The sequence below is a fragment of the Parambassis ranga genome, chromosome 14 (assembly GCF_900634625.1).
Source record: "Parambassis ranga chromosome 14, fParRan2.1, whole genome shotgun sequence".
NCBI lineage: Eukaryota > Metazoa > Chordata > Actinopteri > Ambassidae > Parambassis > Parambassis ranga.
Window position 1 is genome coordinate 16,030,133 of NC_041034.1, and position 20,490 is coordinate 16,050,622.

At 42.7% G+C, this 20,490-nt stretch overlaps 1 protein-coding gene across 1 annotated transcript in view; it reads left to right on the top strand.

The window, feature by feature from the left end:
• lhfpl7 (LHFPL tetraspan subfamily member 7) overlaps positions 1-19,170 on the top strand; it is a 76,541-nt gene extending 57,371 nt beyond the window's left edge. Inside the window, exon 3 of the mRNA XM_028421715.1 lies at positions 18,591-19,170. Within this exon, the coding sequence (XP_028277516.1) occupies positions 18,591-18,817 (227 nt within the window). The 3' untranslated portion in view covers positions 18,818-19,170. The remainder of the gene's footprint in view (positions 1-18,590) is intronic.
• Positions 19,171-20,490: the final 1,320 nt, after the last annotated feature.

Below are 20,490 nucleotides of genomic sequence, written 5' to 3' on the forward strand. Positions count from 1 at the left end.
TGTCTGTCTCATTATGCAGACACACAAGGTTACGGTGGCTGCCTGCTGGGTGTCTCTGTGCATTAGTTGCAGTGTTTTACTATCTGTTCTTAGCTTTCCACATGAACATGTGCATGGCAGACAGGACTATTAAAAGCCAAGGTGCGTCCTCAACTGAGCTGTCTGTCAGCATGATTGGTTAGCTCCTTGTAATCGATGGAGCCTGGCCCACAGGCCAGCCACCTAAATCCATACAGACGGTCAGGAAAGATGAGATGGCAGTGAGAACATGGGCTGCAAGAAAACTGTCACACACACGCACACACACACATGCAAACACACAAATGCCTGTTCCTTGTTTAAATGGCCCCCCACTGTTTAAGACCCCATCAATCAGTTAGTGAGCGTGTGGCATTTTGACTTAAACCGTGCATGGATAATGGGCTTGGCAGGCGCCATACAGCTAGTGGGGCAGCAGCCCAAGGAACAGGCAGGGAGGGGGGTCATTAATCCAGGGACATGCCGTGACATTGCCAACAGGCTACAGCTGGATTGAGGAGCATCTGGAATGTCCCCACCCCTCTTTGGAGCAATGGCCTGGCCTGGTCTGGTGCATCTCACTGCCAAGGCAGATGGTAGATTGGGCGGGCACAGGCTGGGTATGAGATGTGCATGGGCAGTGATGTGGGTGATGGAAGTACATAGACATGCTTTGGCTTGCACTGGGCTCGCTGGTCATATTTACTTATGGAGAGAAAGTAATGCAGGATTCATGGTTGTGCATTTTGGGTGACTGTGGAGTAGGTGGGTGTGGGAATTGGTGGCCTGTAGTGATTTTCTGTGTTCTGAGTCATTCTACAAATGAGCCAATATAACAGACAAACAGCACTGAGCATGAGCATTTGTCCTTTAATCCTGTGCAGCGTGTCATGGATGACTGGCTCTGTGTGTGGGACGCCTCATGAGGCCCTCTGACTAGCATGTCATAATTGACACTGTGACTGTTGACATTCCTAATCAAGTCTCAGCAGGACCACGACCACGTAATCTGACATGGCAGCCATCCTAACAGTTCAAAAATGTGGCATCTGATCCATCCATAAAACAAGGCATAAAAGAAGAAAACTATATTAAACCTATACCACGGGCTTGTTTTAAAGGATGTGTGTCACATTGTAAGATGTGACTGAGCTCACACAGACGCAATCACTGGCAGGTCAGTCACCGGCTTTACCCATGATTTTATGCTGATATTTAGTTCACACATTCATCACGCTGTGCTGTCCAGATCTCTGAGTGCAGGTCTGCATATTCACTTTGTTTCAATCAACGATGCCACTGAGAAGGTCTTTCACGTCTGATGCATCGGTTACAGCCCAAACACACCAAAGTCAATAAACTAATCACACAAGCCAAATGGACATCTATACGCCACAATCGCAAATGTCAGTGCTAATTCATTCATTAGGAACTCACAGGTACAAGTGAAACTGTTTGATGGTAGAAAGGTGAAACAGCACGCCTCCCAACCAAGGACCATCACTTCCTCCAGGTTGCTGAGCGTGACCTCTGACCTCCCTTTTGATGTGAACTCACCCTCTGGTTTAATAAGTATCATTTTGACTCAGTAGTGGGTTTGTGTTGTCTTTCCTAATTACACAGATTCTTTACACACACAGTCAGCACATCACCTCTCATTAGCTGAGATGGGCACCAAATTGAGCTGCTTAATTATCCCAAAACAGAGTGAGAAGAAAATTGCTAATGACAGGGAACAAGATCCACAATACAACAGAGCATGCGCACAGCGCTTGTGTATGCCTATTCTTTTGCATACAAAGTGTTGACGAGTAAAAATCTGGACCACATATGGCTGTGTTCTTGTAAACAACACGACAGTTGGATTCTAATTAACCCTCGAAATTAGAGGAACAGGAGGCTGGAGTTTGTGTGGGCGTCGATGACAGAGAAACCTTATTGTGGTCTCATTGCTGGGACCTGAGCTGTGCAGAGAGACATCTGATAGGCTAACTGTTCTCCCCGCCGCGAGGATCCTCCGAGCCTGCGCTGTATTGTATCAGCTCAGTTGGGGATTGTGGAGAGGAGACAATGTGGGTCTCATAGCTGCTTTTTAGCAAATGCGAATGGCTAATTAGGCACTTCATGACTAAAGCTGCATGGTTATTCTCATTACATGCTACTCAGTACTCCCAGAGTGCCGCAGCATTATGCTGAGGACTGAGGACAGGGTGAAGGCCTGCTTTGGTTTTCACTGTACAGTCTTTGTACTTCATGTATTAGCTGGTTATTTATGGCTGTTGGATTTATTTACAGCATTATTAACAGCAACGCTCCTATCTCATGCTACATAGATGCACGTGACTGTTCAAAGTCCTCCTCTCTGACATGATAGAGCCCCCTATAGATCCTTCTGTCAGCTTAAGTCCTCACCCAGGCTCTGGGTCATTAAAGTGCTGTCTGTCACACACTCTAAATTAGACACAGCACCCTTTCATTTTAAGGGACAGTGTGTGTGTGTGTCCCTTGGTGTTTGTGAGAGATTGGGTGGGGTGTGTGTGGGAGAGAGGTTTTTCTGCTGTTGCTTAGTGATAAAGCTGTTAATAGAGTAGCCATTGAAGATGTTAACCAGTCTTTGTGCCGCATGATGAACGCCCCAGTTATCATGATAATTTGACACAGGGGAACTGCAGTGCGGTGTTCATGTGTGTGTGTGTGTGTGTAAATGTGTGTGTGAAGGGTCGCAGTGATCTGTAATAATAGAAATGTTTTTGTTTTTGGTTTGCTGTGCGCAGACAAAGGGTTTTTCCAGACATACATGACATGCTTTTGTGATGAGAGAGTGTTTGTACACAGTGAAGACATCTGAAGTGCTGATTTAAGGTCCTAATAACAAGGACTGTACCTTGTTATTGAAGCACGAGCAGTCAGTTGTGCACCTGGCTTTGTCTTCTGACTATTCATCCTCCCTGCAGGCGTCCAGTAAAACAGAATGTTTAAAAGCCTCCTGATTAGATTTTTCTATTTTTCAACTATTGCGCTGCAAGTTACAGAATCCTCAAGAGACCCTTTGAGTGCAGATAAATCTGTGTTTACACGGCATTTAAAAGAACAACATACATCAAGACCACAATTGAAATTCACACCAGAGTGCACACACAAGTCTCTGAGCACCTTGTAGGGGCTCTTTGTGCAGTATGTATTCACTCGTGTGGCTTCTGTGGGAGATAACGGCACCATTTATACTGCCCTGTCTGCATCACCATTCACTGGTGATAACACTGCAGTTCAGCAGTGGCCTGTCTGCCCATCAGCCATTAAATTATTACATTTAAACCTAAACTGAGACATGAAAGATGATTCAGGTGTGTCATGCTCAGTGTTTAGGCAAAGGGCTAAGGCATGATACTGTGTGCAGTGTTAACACCCCGGGGAAACTCCCCACAAAGCTGTCTGCCCACCCAGTTCACCTCTCTGACCTCACTTCCCAGGGCGATGATGATGAGTTCCTCTGCTCCTCCTGATAAATTGCTCACAGGGCCTGAAGTGCAGAAATTGCATCCTTCTTCAGAGCAAATTGCAAGTGTTTTGTTGCTTGTGGTTAATGGTGGTGGAGCTGTATACTACAGTGTTTACTTCAGATTAGTACTATTGTTCAATGGAAACAATTCCAATCCAGTTTTGAGATAATAGCAAAATATAATACAGATAAAAAAATGGTTTAGAACACAGCGAGTCCTACTGACTCACACACACACACACAGCAGAGCAGGAGCTGGTGCCATGCTGCTTCACCAGCTGTAATCCTTCAAAGAAAAAAATCCTTTTCATTGTCTGAAAGTTTTCCTGCAGTAAAGCCTGTTGTCACCATTACCCAACTATTACGCTCCCATCCTCTCACGGTGAGTCCACTCCAAATATCAGCGTGCTGTGATTGCTGTGATTGAAGGACAATCAACACGTCTGTGTGTGTTTACAGTGGAGGTGGTCCTTCAGGAAAACACGCAGGGCAAACCAGATGATGATTGACTGTTGCTGTTACGCCACTAGAATCCCTTATGTGTACGAGTTGCGTCTTTGACATAAAAAGCTTTAAATGATTCATGATGCCATTAGGTTTTTGTGAAACACTCCAGAAAATTAAGGAAGCTGTCAGAAAAGCTGCATATGAGGATAGTGATAGATAAACAGCGTTTCATCAAAATTCAACATCAACCTAAAACTATGTGGCCAAGTAGCATTAAAAATAATTAAACATCCATTTTACTTTTTTCCACCATCTGCATGTTTTGTGTCACATCTTTCAGGCTGTCAGTGTCAGCGTGATGGAGGCTCAGAGGGCGAAACAATAAGTATGTGTGATTAAGCCCCAGAGTCACGCCTGATTGAACAGAGGTCACTATTTGACCCTGACCACTGACACCACGGTGTGTGTGTGTGTGTGTGTGAGTGAGTGAGAGAGACAATGAGACAGACAAAGCATTAAATAAAGGAGAGTGACTGTTGTTGCCAAGACCCTGTTCCCAAGATGGGTCAAATGTCACACATTTTGTGTGCGTGTGTGTGCGTGTGTGTGTGTAACCAAGGAAATGCTCTCACCACATTAGCGCTCGTCTCCCTCATGTCTCTGTGGTCTTCTTGATTACCTCTTTGGTCATCCTCGTTACCTTAGCCTTCATTTACAGATCTGAAAGCATGTGATCGATTGAAGGAGAGATAAGAGCCATTTATCAGGAGCTGAATGTAGATTTGTGATTGGCTCCTTAGATTAAAGCAAATACATGGATGATTAAAGAACAGGCGGAGACCTCTTGCTTTGAGGAGGAAGCTTCAGAAGTGCAAAGAGATGATGCAGAATCATTCTGAAGGGAACTGCTAAAATCCCCTATTAATCCATTACCATGGACAGCACTTAAAGAGATGTCATTAAGATGTGTGTTTGTGGACCAGAGTGTCACACAGTTGTGGCTGGCAGAGTGAAGAAAGAGGGGAGACACTCATTAAAGATGTAAGAGATGCAAAAGCTTTAAAAGTGCACAGAGACTGAGAATAAACACCATGATCGCTATTTTAATGGTCCATGCTAACAACACATAAAACACATACAGAGTACTGGAGGGAGCAGCACTAAAGTGAAAATATTAGAACTTGTAGTACTAATGCTGATAAATAATTTATACACACATTTCCTGTTTACAAATAGGTTCCAGAGAAGCCTTGTCTTGATATCATACCCATTTGTATGCAATGGCAATACAAATACCATCCCAGCCTGATCTGGAAAACATTGCATTTTAAGGTGATAGAAACATTGAAACAATGTTTATGCAATGATGTGCCATGTGGTTGTGTGAACAACGGCAGAGAAGCATGTAACAGATGGGTGATTATAACCAATGTTTTAACCCAAACCAGAGTCTTTTATGAAACTTAACCAAGAATTTCGATTTCTATTTTTGATTCCTAAACATAACCTGCTGCTCTACAAGGTTTGTTACACACAAACATTCCAGAAAACAGTTTGAAATGGACATGCAGCTTTTCTTCGAGAAATGGCAAACACTTCTTTCTATTATCACCTTAGGTCACAGCTAAAACACCCTTATCACTGGATGCTGAGGAAGTATCCAGCCTAGTAAAATGCATTTGTGGAATCTTTCAGAATACAGCTAGCTTATGTTAAAGTAAAGCCAAACTGTGACTTGGAATGAACACATGACATGAAACCTAGTCTCTGGAATGAAAGTCTGCACTTAATACCCAATTTACACTAGACGCATCTTTGACTTTTTCTTATTATAGTCTGGTGTACTTGAATACTACTTATATATAGTGGACCTATTTTGTTGCATGAGGACTCTTGAATGTACAAAGAGAATAATTAGCAGTAAAAGCATTGAACACACAGAACGATAGTCACGTCTTGTAGCTAAACATGACAAGCTTGGTGATGTCATGTCCATGTTGCCACTACAGTTTGGATCCAGATGTCAAAAAACAGCACTGCACATACCAAAGGAGCTCTACTGTTCTGTTGGCACTTTCACATGAACAGCTACAAACTCCTCAGAGAATGCTGAGAGGCTTGTCTCTTGGAGGTGACATTTTCCACGCATTACTTTGGCAGTTTGTGCAGTTTATGGCCCCCAAAACCACTTCTTATGTTGATTTCCCCAGAACCTGCTTAATGCTGAGGAGCTAGCTAAATCTTTGAGAAAGACACAGACAAAATGTAGTCTTTGTTTGAGCAAATGAACTGTGTGGTAGTCAGACATACCTCACCAACACCAGTCTGTTCCTTCATCCAAAATTTAAAACAACAAGAGAGTGGGGCGGAAGAAAGGAAGACTAATGAAGAGATAAAGAATCTGAGCCAAAAGAAAAAAGCCCTTCTAATCTGAAGGTTCATCTGTGGCAGACTGCTGCAGTGCTCCATCTCCTGTAATGAATTTGATCCCAGAGATCTCCTGATCAAATGATCTCCAGCCAGTGACACTTCAATTTGAGGCAAGCGAACAGTGGAGGACACAGACGCTCCATCTGACACTTCACTTTTTTCTTCAAAGGCAGCCCACAAAATATCATCTGCAGAGAATTAAGACTCCCTCCATTGTTCACACCCGCCTAGGGGGTGCTGCTGAATTGCTGCACAATGGCTTCAAGATAAAACTGAGAAATGTGATAAACTGAACACACACACACACACAAAGCTGAAAAGAATACAGTGAAATCCACAACAAATAAGACACACACAAAAAGAAAGCTGTTCCTTTCAATGGGCAGTTTTGGAGACTTTCTGCTGGAATGTGAGTGAGGGGAGACGTCCAATCTTCTTTAATAACCTGTCATGTATGTCTGCTGCACATGTCCAGGCTTAGGTCCCTCAAATAGTTGTTGAGATACATGCACCTACAGCTAGTCTACTGTCAGGCTTTTTCATCACATACAGTAGAGTCCTGTCGGGTCCTGATTTCCTGCCATGCCCCTGTCCCTGCCTCAGCCTGTTCGCATTCCTCCTGACCAACACACACACACAAACACACACACCTATATCTGCTCCACTTCTCTCTCCACTCTTGATATGCTGTGGTGAAGGCTGAAGGTAATGGTTTCCATTTTTCCTTAATGCCAGTGGGTCAGGGAGCAATGGCAGGGCAGAGCTTCATTACTGCAGCCCAGCAGGGCCTCATGTCTCCTGTAGGGATTCATTATGTCAGTGCCCCCCATCACACACACATGGCTGCATCTTGCACTCTTCATACAGGTGTCTATATATTGTCAGATAATAATCATCCGGGTTGGTGTCATCGTAGCACAGGGCTCCTCTGTGCCGTGAGGCTGCGACATCCTGTTGTCAGCCTCCTTTGTTTCCGTTTTTTGTCTTGTACTTTAAGAAGAAGTGTTTTATAAGAACACACAGCTAATCACATTATGTTTTAGCGGATTTGCAAAACAGCAGTGGATGCTGCCCAGAAATTTTACTCAGCAAGTCTTAGCACTCTGCTGAGTCCAGAGCCAATATTGGATTGTGCTTTTCATTGTACAGCTTCAATCCATTTCCACAGCCAGGGTGCCACCTGCTGCCAAAGAAATTTGTTCTCTGTTATTATGGATTATAATATTATAATCACAACTGAAAGCATATGTTAGCTAATTTCTTTAATCTAAACATCAGAAGATCCTTTTGTTCCCTTTTGTGTATTGTCCACTGACAGTATAAGACTAGGTACAGTCATGCCTGCTTCCCTAAATATAACAACAGTAAGGGAGTTTACAGTAACACACACACAGATAAAGATCAAGATTCATACACAGGAACATCCATTTATTATTTTCCGATGCTCTGTGTGCAGACTACTCAGGCAACACAAAGGCACAGTTCCACACAGCGACTGATTAATGGCAGCTCATATATAGTTACTGCGCCCAGGTGCAGGGCCTGATTTCCTTTTGTCTACAGCATCCTTGTGCACATTCACAGTGATCCACTTTCTCTCCTCCACTGCTCGCTGCCAAGGTAACACTTAAAAAAAAATCCCAATGCAAAAATTCATTTGCACAACAAAGGTGAATTCCTTGTAGCAGAGGCTTGTCAGGTTTTCGCACCTGAGTTCCAGGGTTGTCCATGGGCTCCCAGTGAGTGAGCTCTGTAACCTCAGGATGGAGGAAAGCCATTTAAAATATGTTCTGCAATTTAAAAAATGTGCAGCAGTCAATTGGTAAATAAGTACCCTGATCTTAGCCCACCTCATGGATTCATGCATTCTGCACGTTTCATTATACCTGTGGTGTTCTGTGGGGGGTTGTGAGGTTTACAGTATAGTCAGTCAAAGAGCTGGTGTGGTTCCCGTGTTTATGTGTAAAGGCATGTTCATTCAGTAAGAACGGCTACATCTTCTCTGCTGTTTCCATACATGTTCTCAGCAGGGGCGCACAGAAATGTACACATTTGTCAAAGCACTATTCCTGCCAACTCTAAACTGCACACTACTAATAACCACATTGTTCATTCAGTGTAGTGTCACTGTGTGAGCTTGTCACTTTGCATCTTTTTTTGTGGATGTTTTGTGTTTCTGTTTGGTTGTTTTTGTGCACCATGGTTTTTGTACTTTGTCTCTCTATGGTTGCTTTGTGCATGTTTGTCATTTTGTGTGTCTCTCTGTAGTTGTCTTGCATCTCTTTGTTGTTATTTTGTGTCTCTCTGTAGATGTTTTGCATCCATTTTTTGTTTTTCCATTGTCTTTGTGTGTGTGTGTAGTAGTTGTGTATTTTACTGTTGTTGCTTTGTGGCTCTCACTGCTTCCAATCCAATCCAATCCATCTTTATTTATAGAGCACCTTTTAAAAGACAACAGGGTCAGCCAAAGTGCTGTACACAGCCTACCAAGCATAGAATAATTGACTAATAAAATAGAATAAAATGAAATAAAATAAATATAAGTTTGATAAAACATAGGAATATACAACCATACAATAAAAGCACCAGTCAGGGGTAAGAACAATAAAACAAGTAAAAGTCAACAACTCAAATAGAGTTAAAAGCCAGAGTAAAAAGATATGTTTTAAGTGATGACTTAAAAACCATAAAAGAATCCGTCTGTCTAAGGTGCAAAGGCAGTTTGTTCCACAGTTTCGGACCTGCGACAGAGAAGGAACGGTCCCCCCTGCGTTTTCTCTGTGTTTTTGGGACGACCAGGAGAGACTGGTCAGCTGACCTTAGAGAGCGAGCAGGGCAGTGGGGCTGGAGCATGTCTGACATGTACTGAGGGGCGAGACCATGAAGGGATTTAAAAACAAATAGGAGAATTTTAAAATCAATGCGAAAAGGAATCAGGAGCCAGTGCAATGACTTTAAAATCGGAGTAATGTGCTCACGTTTCTTAGCCCCAGTTAAAAGCCGTGCAGCAGCATTCTGTACAAGCTGCAGTCGTGCAAGTGAAGCCTGGCTGAGCCCATAATAAAGTGCGTTGCAGTAATCTAACCGATTCGTAATAAAAGCATGAATTAAAATCTCAAAGTGATGCCGAGAAAGGAATGGTTGCCTCAATTGAAAAAAGCTCGCTTTGACAGCTGCACTGATCTGAGCATCAAGTTTCAGGTTGGAATCCAATTTTACACCCAGATTTGTCACTGTGGACTTTTGATATTGTGTCAGGACACCCAAATCTATATCAGCAGCAGAGGCATCACTGGGCCCAAACAGTATGACCTCTGTCTTAGTGTCGTTAAAATGAAGCAGATTTGCTGACAGCCAGGATTTAATTTCCTCAACACAGTCTAAGAGTTTTTGAACAGAATGAGTTTGGTTTTGTTTTAAGGGCATGTAGATTTGAGAATCGTCCGCATAAAAATGGAAAGAGACACCATGTTTATGGAGAATGGACCCGAGAGGAAGGAGGTATAGGGAGAAGAGGAGTGGGGCCAGAATAGAGCCTTGGGCCACTCCACAGGTGAGAGGGGCAGCAGAGGACTCAGCAGACCCCACACGGACATTAAAACTTCTCCCTGTCAGGTATGACCTAAACCACTGTAACGCACTGCCCTGGATTCCCACACAGTCTTTCAATCGAGACAGGAGGATGTCATGGTCCACTGTGTCGAAGGCCGCAGTGAGGTCGAGCAGGACCAGGATGACACAGTGGCCAGAGTCTGTGGCTAAAAGAACATCATTAAAAACCTTCAGTAGTGCAGTTTCTGTGCTGTGCTGAGTTTTAAAACCTGACTGGAACACCTCAAAGATTTTGGTTGGTAGATGTACCTGTCAGTGGTTGGATTGTGTCTCTTGTTGGTTGTGTTATTTTGATAGTGGCATGTTCTGCTATATAGTAACACACAGATGTGAACTGTGATGCACAGCTGGATGTATGAAGCCAGTGTTGCCAGGTTGTTCTGGCTTTGACATTTGCTGTTGGACCTGAGGCAGGTACTGAACCCAGGAGGCGTCTCGCTTTAGGGCTTAGACTCCGGGCCAAAGGCTGTCAACACAATCACAGGGTTAATGTCAGACACACACACACAGATTTCACCTGTAGCATCCGTCCACAAGGAGCACAGGGACCAACCGTCAGGTTTCATCAGATGGACTATTATTCCTTCACACAACACGGAGAGCAACATTTCATAGCTGATTAATGTCTTCAATCAAAGCACCACTTAATTTCCTGTATTTTTTTATTTATTTTCCCACCCATGTGAGGCACTTTGTCTCCTGTGCTAAATTCAATCTGTGCCTGGTGTCTGGATTGAGCGGCAGATTAGGTTTTGGTTAGGGTGTATGCTGACACCCTCATGCAATGTGCACTGTGGGTTGCCTCACAATAGATAGGGAAGTCAAGGACAGGCAATTTGTCTGAGGTGTAAATTAATTTGCAACATAAAAAAATAGATGGCGATATGGAAATGGAAGTAATTAAGATGATAAATTGGATACAGCATGTGAGATTCATGTGTCATCACCACAGCACTCCCAGGATGGAGATTCACAGTCATAAGCAGGAGTTCAGATGGCTCAGCATGCACTGGGAGCTCAGAGACACACACTTGAAGTGGTCTTTGGTTGGAGGCTGTAAAAAAAAAGGTGTCCAACTGCACAGGAGGCTCTGCTCCTTGTTTGTTTTCACAACTCATATTTCTTTCATTCTGTGTTTCTTTACTTTCCAATTCAATGTGGAAGTTTGTGATTTGGATGATCCCATCTTGTCAAAATCACACACACAGTGTTTGTACAGTTGGTTATACTAGTAGACATTATGGATAGCAGGCATAGAGAGCTGACTTTGCTGTTTTTCATTTGAACTCTGCGTTTTGGTTTGTTTTTTCCTGCTTTAGTTTTATGTCCATAAAGTAGCTCTGTTTTTTTTCTATGGATTTGGCATAAAACATTTTATGCCTTATTTAAAGATGGTGGTCACTAAAAATTGTTACCTCAGCCCAGGCGAAACCTTTTATGTAACTCAGTCATTAAAGTCTACAGTTATGCATTATCATATGGCCAATACTTGTTACAGACAACCAACCTCCTCCTCCTTCACTTACTGTGAGTGCTGCAAAGATGGCCGCCACGCTGAGCTTCAAAACTGCTTCTGAGGAGGGTTCATTCGTCTGTATTTATAGGTCAGGATCTGGTTCAAGACTAGGTAACTGCTAAGAACTGCTCTGGTAGTGAATAGGTTTTGAAGAAATGGTTCTACCCTAGTAAATCTTGTTAGATCAGTCACATGCACCAGATTATAACTCCTCATAAAACTATTGAAAGTGTTAAATCTAGTCAGGTTTTCCTTCTGCCCTGCTTCTCGCATTTGTGTTAAGCTAACTGTCAGTCTCATAGAGTTTCTGCCTAAATGATGTTCAACATCAAACCTCATGTCTTTATTTATTGTGGTTAAGTACTTAGACTGTATTATCTGTAATTGTGTTGTTCTTATCTAAAGCATTATCTTGTAGCTGCAGTGCCACACAGTCATTAATGGTTCACTTAATATAATCTCAAAGAGATGAGACAAAACAGATCAGATCAGTGCTGTGTGTGGAGGGTTCAGGCCACCTGTGCAGCCATCTGAATGAGCTTACTGCTGTGATAAAGAGACCTATTACTGAGCTCTGATTGACCAGTACACAGGCAGGCCTGCTCACTCTAAAGATAGCAGAAGCTATGTTATTGCTCTGCTAATCTCTCTAAACTCCATGTGTTTTATTTCCTCATCAGATTTCTCTTTCTTTGCTCTCTTTGCTCTCTCACTCTTTTATCTCTCTCTCAACAGGTTTTTTTCCTCCATCAACAGTAGTTGCTTTCTCATAGGCCCTCCTGTGGTTTCAAACCAGCTTTTTCCAAGATCATTCGAAGACAAAAACACATACTAGTCTTTAAAAACTTCTCCTCCTCTCTCCCCGCTGCCCTGCTTTCCTCTTCTCCGCAACCTTTCTCAGAAACATTTATTGGTGGAGCAGTGTTTCACTTGCCACTGATCACCTTAAACCAAACGTTTCGAGGTATGCGGGTAGCTGGAGGAACATCATTAGCATAATTTCCCAGAGGCACACTGAGCTTAATTATCAACATGGCTGTATGCAGACAAGAGCACAGCTCATCACATTAGGACAGAGTCCCTGCTGTTTATGCCCATGCTCCGCCGGGCCCCAGCTGACTACCTGGAGATTCATTGCTGGAGCAGTTCAACTTCCAAGAACTCTGAAACTTTCATCTTCCACGCCACGATTCCTCCCCGTAAGCACACGGAGGGGTCGAAATAATGGTGAAACCTCTGCACATTTAGATTATTTAGACTGTGGAGGAACATCTGTTGTTTAACTCATTTTCTTTAAAGGATGATACTGTGCTCTCATGCTCAGCAGTTTGGAGGAATCTTTCACACCCTGTGTCCAACACAAGAACTTCAACAGTCAGAACACTCCATCAGTCTTTGTGTTGGACAACACTGTGCGCCGTTCTCGATGCTGCCAAACTGAAAGTTGTTGGGGAGAAAATGAGTCTTCCCTGTGTGAGAGAGAACAGAAATGATCTGACCTCATCTCCATTCACCTGTAGATAGAGGGGGAAATGGAAATGCTCCTCCTGTGTGGCCAGTGAAAAAGGCAATTTCCTAGAGACATACCACTGTTACACACTGCCCTTTGTTATGTGTTTATCATGAGACACACGCAGACACTCACTTACAGTGAGTTTTAGACCCATATGTGTACATATGCATGGGATAATTGCATGTACAGTTTTAAGGTGTGTGTAGGTGAGCTGCAGTCTGTGTTTACTGCCCCGGGCTGTTGCAGTAGATCAGCACCACATTTACATCGGGTCTTCTGATCACAACTGGGCTATTATTATCAATATGGGACCAGACAGGGGACACCTGTTCTATTCATGGAAAGATGCTTGCTGATGAAGGCCCCCGTGGAAGAACAGATCTGTAGCTTTGGGCCTGCATTTGTAATTGTGCAATATATCTCAGCTCTGTCTAGCATATGTTTCCTGCCACCTCGTTTCATCACTGACAAACATGTCCGACAACACAAACAAATGGACGTTGCGTTGGCAAATCAAGATTTATTAGTCACATTTTGTTCGACTTTGCCTTCAACTTTCCCTGGAAGAAGGCAGCCACCCTGACAGAGAAGACAAATGTGTTTTTTCTCTCCTCTGGCTGCTGTGTTGATGTCTTTGCTATGCAAGGTAATGTGACATCAAACAGGTTTGTGGTTATGTAAGGCCACAGTCTAATGCGAGTGCTCTTTCATGTGTCTTTGAAGTGAATACTAGCGGCAGATAATGTCCCTGTTTGGACAGCAGCCAGATAAGAAGTTTCTTTCAGGAGCCAGAGTAAGCAAAGGCTGCCGGCGGCAACACTGAGGATACAAACAACACCCAAAGTGCCACTGAGGATCACTATGCAACCATTTTACCTTAAAATAACAGCTTTAAAATCATGTTCATGGTGTGCTGACTTAAAGGGGGTTGAATAGCACCCTCTTTCTTCTCTGTCCCCACACCAGAGCCTGCTCCTGAACATATGGATGATGGTACTCTCCATTTGTTTAGCACTGTGCTTCCATTGTGTTGGAATGGCCACGCCATACCATACACCTTGTGCCCACAGAGGCCACTGTGGCTACACTTTAGCAAATGTTGCACAGTGTTGCTTTAATGTTTGCTCTCATTCTGGGGGGAGCCGACGGTCTCCACCTGACTGCCTCCCTGGCTTGTAGGTCAGAGAGGATAATTAGTCTATTCTAATATGTTCTTGCTGGCTGCAGGGCTGGCCTGTCTTATTTTTCATGCAGTGTCTTCCTCTTACTGACTTCTCATTATTATACACACACAGAGTGCCTGCCCTCTAAAGATGTGCAGAAGCAGCACATTAGTGAAATAAGCTGCTGATTGACTGTGAATCTTCTTCTGACCTGTAGACATTCTATCAATACTGTATGTAGACAGTGAATCACTTGTGAGCATGGTAGCCGTCTGCTATAGATAGGCACCTCTGTGAGCAAGAGCTCCAATAACCACTGCACTTCATATATTTTATTTGATACAAGACGACATGACAACGTGACAAAGCTTGAATTAAAACAGCATCCACAGTAGAAGAGGCACATTTTCTATAAATTTAATTTAACCCTTCCCATTGCTAACTGAGTTATGATAGCACAAGATGGTGGTGAGTTGATCCAAGCAGAGGTGCTGGCATTGTAATGAAAGGATAAAGGTTTTATTAGTCGTACCTGTGGAAGAACAAAACTGAGGAATACTACATTAGATAGAAGGTGCATGAATGTCTGGGACTATTGGATTTCTGACATTCTCAGATATCAGATTTCTGTAGCTGCACTCAGGCATTCACTCGTAACTATAGCACATGAGTAATCCTGTGGTTTTCTATGTTTGTGTAATAAAGTAAGCCAGTGATTTCTATATTAGAGGTCTGTGATGAAATTGAGTCGGTGTCAGGCTTGGATGCCACGTTATCACACACCTTCCTGCCCCACAATCCCATTCAATCTGTTTCTGTCATTCTCGCTGCGGTGAACCTATTTCACCTTCTCTGGGAGCAGCTTTCCGATTCTTGATGCACTGCTGGAAAAGAGATTCAAGGTTAATTTAGTTTATTTACTTGGTAGAAGCTGCTCCAAGTCTGTGTGTGTAACTGTTTTGTTTAATTTTGCCTTCTTCCTGTGACACCTTTGCTGCGGATGCATTAAAAAACCTGGCACATGGATGTATGCGCTACTCGTTAGCCTACACAAAGGCATCTGCAGCCTCACAGCTACCTAAAAAAACCAGGCCAGAGCTGATGAACTATAAGAGCTTGTGTTCTTGGATGCTTCTAGCTACTTGCCTTTTAAAATCAATACTTTACTCCTTCAGTCTGAGGTCTGTGCACACTTCAGAGCCAATGAAGTTGGCAGAGTTGAGTAATACATACATCAAGTAAGTCTATGGAAGCTTTCCTACTTTAACAGAGTACCATAATGTAATTTACACAACTGGTAGATGAGTTTGTGATTTTCCTCAGTGAATATGACAACAGACAAACTGCTAAAATCATTAATGGTGAGTGGAGTTAACAGAGAGGATGGTTGTGGATGGCTCTGAGTAAAATGTTTGCAGAGAAACTGGGACACATTAGCGTCCAGCTAACTTGAAGCCACTCCATTATTCACTGTCTCATCATCTCTGAGCCATTATGATAGCCTGGTGTACTCAGCGGCCCTCATGTGATTGGAGCTGACATGCTCTCTCCACACCTCTTCACTTTTAGTCCTTTTTGTGGAAAGGTCTTGCCAAAGTAGACTTTCCACAACACTACAAACATAGATCCTTAATTATGGAGGTTGGGAGGTTAGTGTACTGTCTGCTACTTGGGTGTATTAGGAGGTGAATGATAGCAGGACTTTTAACACCCAGGTGGCTGCTTTGCAATGAGGAAAGCTAAACAACAATTTTGTTTCTCTAACAATATTATGAAGGGGATGGTTGCTATCACATGTTTCTAATCTGATGTCTTTTCATGTCATCAGAACCAATAACAGAAACTGACATGTTCATACATGATAACCAAGTTTTAGTGAGGTGCTTCATGGCCTTCTTTGGTAAACAGCAGCAAAAACATGACAAGACAAACCTCACCATTTTCTTGGCTGCCTCTAATCAATCCAATCAACTTTCAACCTTAAAAATCCTCACAGCCTCCTGCTGTCGTTTTCCTAATGAGCTTTTTTTTTAACTGTATAGCTCACTGGGAAACAACCAATTTCATTACCATACAGAAATAAGGGTGCATCTATAGCTGCTTTATCTTTGCTGTGTTGTCCTCTTTCTGTCTATGCAGACCTTGACCACTCTTCACTGTAAATTTTCCCAACACACGTGAGACCTTTCCCTCACACACTCCATTCTTTACAGGATTAAGACTACTGGGCTATGTAAGACCCTGCTAAACAGAAGCTCGTCCAGCCTGCAGTGGAAGATAGAATGATGTACTATCAAATTTTAAAGGTTTGGACAATGCTTTCTTTACAGTCAATGCAAAGGAAGCATTGTCCATTTGCCAACATTACCCACGTTGCCACTCAACTTCCAGCAGTGTGGCAGAAATTCTGGTGTGTGCCAGCCTAAAGCCTCCAGCCTTAAACTAACAGGCCTGGTACCCTGATTGCTTCAGTTTACACAAGTATAGAGTGTAATACATCCCTACAAATGCAGCGTGATACTCCTTTAAGACACCTGGCAGCACTGTTTTTGTTTCATCCTTTTTAAGATTTGACAGATAAAATTGATCCTTTCGCACTTAACCTCTGATATGAGTTTGATTCTGCAGTTTTTTTCTCTCATTAAAGGCTTGCAGAGATACAGTCAGACTGACATGTAGCTTATCTGATCCAGACAACTGCCCTGCATACCGTCCTGGACTGATTGATAAACTCCAGCCCACATCTCCTTACCTGACTGCTGCCTAGATAGAATCCTGTATTGATTATTTTAGGGCTCGGCTGTGTTGTTGCTCACAAACCTATTTTTTCATTTGTGTGTTCTAGTTTGCTTTAAGATCCCCACTGTAAGTGTTGAAACTGTCTTTGTTTCTTGCACAACAGCCAAGGATAGTTTGATAAAGAAAGTTGTCATTAGCCAGTAAACTCTGAGGTGCAGATAAAACATGGGGCACCTCAGAGAGCTTGGCTGACTTGGAACAGGGCTGCGATACACAAGTCTGAGAGAAAAGCCTTAAATGAACACCAAAGAGACACACTGTAGCAGGTTAGATAACCCCATCATTTGCTTTTCCCCCCAATGTCCCCAGTGTGTCTCTAGATCATCACTGAAAGCTTCCTACCTCCTCATCCTTGTTCCACTGCAGCTGCCCACACAGACTGTTGACTTGATACTCATACAGCTATTGCAGTGTAGCTCTCATAAGAGTACTGTTTCTCACTGTGTGTGAAGCTGCTGCCCTTGAAAGCCAGAAAACTAACGTCTCATGAAATCAATACAGCGTAATAAAAGATATGTTTGTTGTGTTTTCTGGAGAGCTGCTCACTACTCAAGCTTTTGTCAGTAACCCCAGCTCTCTGAAGCTAAAACAACTATGACACCTGGAATTGTAATGGAAATCCAGCCGGTGCTCAGAATGACTAAGAGCAGCAGAGATAGCCTGTAGCGCAGTCGATAACTGCTTGGCAGCGCGAGCTTGGAGACTTGACTCAATTTGTAAGTGAGCTGCTCTGTGGCTGCATGGGTGCCAAGGATAGTTTCTGAGAAAGCTGATGGTGGGGTTATAAAAGAAATGAGAAGTGCAAATGGATTCAAGCAGACATATATCATCTTGTATTAGAAAATTCTGTCAGTTACAGGTCATCATCATTTTTTGTTCAATATTACTTGTAAAAATACAACAACTCCAAACAACAGATCTCAGTGAAAATGGAGGTACTTCAGCACTGATGAAGTATCTAAATTACACACTTATCTCATTGAGACCTTTTTTTGCAAACCTCTACTGCCCCCAAGTGGCAGAACTTTGCACACTGTGTCCAGCTGCTAGATGGGTTTTATTAAATGACATGAAAAAAAATGATAAGTGATTTTATCTTGTGTATTTGTCTTGAATATATCTGCCAACCTGCTATATAAATATATATAAAGAACCCTATCTAATGTTACGTTCCCCAGTTAGTCCAGGGGATGAGGGGAAGCAACAATAATGTTACCCAGGCCTGAGAAAGAGACAGCAGTCGGAAACAGTGACTATTAATTAAATTTATTAACTTAAATGAATAACAAAATAATAAATTAAACACAAAAGCAAAACTAAAAAGATCAGCGCTGATTATCATGCTCTAGTCCCTCTGGACGGAGCAAAGACGCATGGTGTGTGCGTCCACAAGTTGGCCCACACTGGCCCCGGCCATGTGCACACCTCCAGCTGATATACTTCTGTTGATGAGGACCAAGTGGACTCAGGTGTGGATCATCCCCTTGGTCCACTGGAAGCATTGGTAACCTGCACAGAAAGCAGAGACACAGACATACACACACCAAATACCGGCACGTAACACTAACATCTGGCCTTGTATCTTCTCTGCAGTGTTCATCATGGCTGCCGGACTGCTGGTCTACCCTTTTGGCCTGAACTCCTCACTGGTCCGGTCCTTCTGCGGTGATTCTGACATCTACTACGCCGGCGAGTGTCAGATCGGCTGGGGTTACATGCTGGCCATTGTCGGGGTCATGCTCACTGTCTTCTTGCCCTTTTTTGCTAAATATGCACCGAAGGAGCAGCTGTCCCCGACTCCTTTGCCCACGTTGTTATAGTTTTTTCTCCCTCTCCTCTTAAACCGCTCTCGCTAACCTGGGCTTAAAGTCACAGAAGGACACCTGCATCTAGTTTTTACAGGCAAAGCTATCTGGGGGAATCCCCACTCAGCGATAAGTAAAGCTGTCACTACAACAACAAACAGCGTCTTCCTGCATCTGTTATGTAGATCGTTCAAATTCAGCTCATTTAAATGGAATGTTTTATGTTATCTGGTTTTAAGATGATGCAGCCAGAAAAATGCAACAATCATAAGAAGTACTTGTTAAATGTTTGTGTTTACCTATGTTGTATTTTGGTGGAAAACAAGACAACATTCCAAATAAACTGGAATTTCGTTTAACGAAGGAAACATGTGGCATTGTGATTGAGATATTACATAACTCTTCAATAAGAAGTTTTGAAGGACATAGAGTTTGTGTAGACTTGTGTGTGTCTACAGAAGCTGCATTTACACATTATTGAAGCGTGGACTGTAAATATGGTCTGGATTTAACTGAGCTGACGTTTCAAAACAACACAGAGTGATAAGAAAACTCTTTGAAGGATTTCTTCTCTTTAGACTTTTCCTGTTTTCCAGTCTTGTGACCGGGCAGTGAACCAGTGGGAGTGAAGAAGACATTTTAGCTTTTGGAGACATTTAGCTACCTTCACAAAGAAAAGGACAAACAGCATCAAACCTGCCCAGAGGAGGAAATGGAAATCTGTCACGTCTCTAACAAGGAAGCCAATCTTAATAACAAGTAGTTGTGCTGTCAGAAAATGGTGTTAGGGTACTGCATTCTTTAGCCAAATTTTTTTTCCCCAGATTTGTTTGTGTTTTTTCTCTGTCTACAACACACAATACTAAACACTCTAATTCAGGAAAAAAATTGATTGCAAAAGGCAGGACGATGTAGGATTTTGTTCAAAAATGCATGATTAGATAGGCTTTGTTAATAGTGGAACAATTGATCTAGATTTTAAACGTGATCTGACCAACTTGTGCCTTTTAACATAACCAAGACAAGTGTTTAATACAATTATCAGGTAATCATCTTTTTCTGCTGAAAAACTGTGGATCCTGAAGTGTGGTGTGTTTTTTTTTCTATTATATTTGTTCCTCTCAGCAGTGAAGTGTTTCTCCTGATGCAGTGTGATCTCAATAATTTGAGAAAATGTTGTGGAGGAAAAGAAGTCATCTTCAAATCCCCTGGGGAAAAAAGCAATGCACTAGCATTCAATTATGCTCCGAGACATTTTTTCCAATTATGTAGAAGAGTTAAAAATCATTTCAATAGCTGTATTAAAAGGTTGTGACATGCAGCTTACAAATTAATTGCTGGCATCCTTGTCTTGTGTGATTTAGAATGGGAGTGGCAGAGAAACAAGCTGTACAAACTGAACTGTGGTTATCATCGCTAAGCTGACACATTATTTGCATCATGTGTAAAACGTGGCTTATAATAATTCGCTCCTCAAATAAGCTGATGTGTTGGTGTGTTTTTGTCGAACCATTTCTTCTTTGACCTGCTGGCACCATTCCTGTCATGTCCCAAGGACAAAATGTTTCCCCACTTACTGTCCCTGTACACTGCCAATTCCATTCAGCTGGACTCCCCTCTCCTGTGGGTGCTTCTGTGTGTATTTGTGTTTAATAATAATTGGTTGAAGTTTGCTAATGAGTTTCCTA